Genomic DNA, 2,500 nt, shown 5'->3' on the forward strand with positions numbered 1-2,500 from the left:
ATGGGTCATACATGATGCAGCTATTACGACGGCTCTTCTAATTGATTCAGAAAGCAATAAACACAAAGAGGTATACAACGGCAACAAAGGGGCCTAATCCTAAACACAATAGAGCTGCATCCTTTACTAGACCCGGTCCAAGGAATTAGAGGCTGTAATGAGCTGCATGTTATTTGTTCCTGTGGTGGAAGTCATCCATTGAAGAAACAAACTCCGAGTCTAATTTCCTGCTGCAGGGTCCACTTCTTGTTATTTGTGCAACTGCTGATTCATTTCGAAATTACCCATTAACGAAGTAATTAACGAAATAGGGATCTTGGGGTGAAATCAGAAGCCCTTATCAAGAGTCCAGGAGTCTACAGCTCCAATACTAGGTCTACGTAACGGCCTTTTCACAGCTCGTTATTTTTTTACCACAATTGCTTGTATTCTCGCAATCTGATTGGCTGATTTGCCGTTGTCGATAGGAGTCTAGACTAACGCTGTACGCGTCATGCTCGCGTCAATTTGTCATGCAATGCAGCAGCCAATCAGGAACGCGCGTTGAATGTGGGAAACAAACCAATCATATTGCGAGAAAGTTATAGACAACGCTTGCTCATTTTTTGTGTTTCATGATTTTGGTCACGCTCTGAAATAAAAACTTTCTTTGGCGTTGAATATTTTGGTAAAAAACAAATCGAAAGTGGTTCAGCGTTGTCTGTACTCTTATCGACAACGATATTCGTCATCACAGTGGTCAAAATGTGGTGTGGTCTCACGAGGCGTAGACGAGGTCTTAAATAAGATTTGGCTTGCACCAGCGACCATTCTCAATCCCATGGGTTATGATTTTTCATGCAAGACTTTGATTGGCTGGAAAGGGGTCTGGTTTCGCGGGAAAATCCGTTCAACAAATACAATGAAGTTGTACGCTCCTTGTCATTCACCTTATTCCAAAATGGCCGGCATTTTAGTATTTTTTTGTTTCCATGGAAATTGGCCCTTATGGCCTCGTTTTCAAACGTAAAATTCAAAAGAAGTTTTAACCCTGAACGAGGCCATAAGGGCAAATTTGCATGGAAACAAAAGTGTACTGAAATGGCGGCCATTTTGGAATAAGGTGTATGGGCTCCTGGTGAAATATATTGGAGACCTTCAGATTGGTGTACGAGGACAACTTCGGGTACGAGTTCTCAGTTCTGAGCACGCGCATTTCGGGAAATGTCGTTCTTTAACTGTAATGCGCGTGCCCAGTACGGAAAAATCACACTCGTTGTCGTTCCCGTACTCCAATCTGGAGGTCGCTATTATACAATGTATGTACAGTGTAAGTATATGAAGTAACTAATTAAGGAGCGTGCTCAGCAATAGTGGTATCATCCACTTATTTCCTAGTAGGGACGGGTGGGATCCTCAGGCTGTTGATGATGAGTAGAAACAACCAGGGACCTAATTTTGTTCCGTGGGGAACTACCGCAGGCATGGACCCCCAGTCTGAGTAACAGGATGAGGAGAGCTTTACGCGCTGTAAACAGTAAACAGTTAATTGCTTTACCTCCGAATTTTTCTTCTAAATTGAGCAAAATCCCTTGATGTATTCCTTTTGAAGGTCTTACGTTACAATGCACTACAAAGTGTCCTCTGTTTATTAAGTGCTGTTTTGAGTGAAATTCCCTTTGTTTTGAACTTAAGGCTCTCATCTGGACAATAAAGACATCGAGAGGGCAATGGAATGCACCAAGGTAAGGATTATTCAGTCCACTACAGGTCAGCATGATTTCCCTGGTTTTTACTACATTACATCAACAATTTACGCACTTTAAGTAAATCGTAAAAGGATAACTGACTAAGGATGAGAAGAGTAAGATTTACTCAAATTGGCCTAGTCCCCATCAGCGTCAGAAAAGTGTCTATTTTCTAACTAGGTTTTGTGTAATGTTTAAAAAATGAGCAGCAGTGTTTTATCAGGGTTTAAAAACACGAGGCGTAGCCGAGTGTTTTTAGACCTGATAAAACACGTGCTACGAGTTTTTTGAACGGCTTCAAAAACACTCCACAAAGAGCGTGTCCCTATGGACTCAAAACAATGGTTCAAATTGTGAGAGGTGAATATTAGCGTACAAGAAAAACAAGCTATGCTTTATTAGTATTCTTTATATAAAGAATACTAACGAGGAGTGTTTTTTTTTCAGCTATAAAGCTCATCCACGTGACGTTTTATCGGTGTTTTGATAGGCTGTTAAGCTCATGAAGTGTTAATGAGTTTTTGAAGGGAAAATAAACACTGATGCTGATGGGGACAAACCTGATAATAAATGATAATAAATAATTTTTATTGCATGTAATATAGCGCTTTAACTATTAAAATATTCTAAAGCGCTTTACAATATGTACAAGAAAAATATATATGTGTTAAAGATGAAACAACAACAATGATATTCAATGTAAGGAGAAATGTAGACTCGGAAAAATATCCGAGTCCCAGATGGGATTTGAACCCACGACCCTCCGTGATCTA

General features: G+C 40.0%; 1 protein-coding gene and 1 non-coding gene across 2 annotated transcripts in view; one reads left to right on the forward strand and one right to left on the reverse strand.

Annotated features, from left to right (window-relative positions):
* The window catches only part of LOC137981834 (rho guanine nucleotide exchange factor 12-like), a 73,311-nt gene that overhangs the window by 41,039 nt on the left and 29,772 nt on the right, over window positions 1–2,500 (forward strand). The window contains exon 46 of the mRNA XM_068828876.1: window positions 1,675–1,724. Coding sequence (XP_068684977.1) covers window positions 1,675–1,724 — 50 coding nt within the window. The remainder of the gene's footprint in view (window positions 1–1,674; window positions 1,725–2,500) is intronic.
* Trnas-aga (transfer RNA serine (anticodon AGA)) overlaps window positions 2,460–2,500 on the reverse strand; it is a 74-nt gene continuing 33 nt past the window's right edge. The window contains exon 1 of the tRNA in view: window positions 2,460–2,500. This exon is cut by the window's right edge and continues 33 nt beyond it. This is a non-coding gene — a tRNA (tRNA-Ser).

This window comes from Montipora foliosa, chromosome 13, assembly GCF_036669935.1.
Source record: "Montipora foliosa isolate CH-2021 chromosome 13, ASM3666993v2, whole genome shotgun sequence".
NCBI classification, from domain to species: domain Eukaryota; kingdom Metazoa; phylum Cnidaria; class Anthozoa; order Scleractinia; family Acroporidae; genus Montipora; species Montipora foliosa.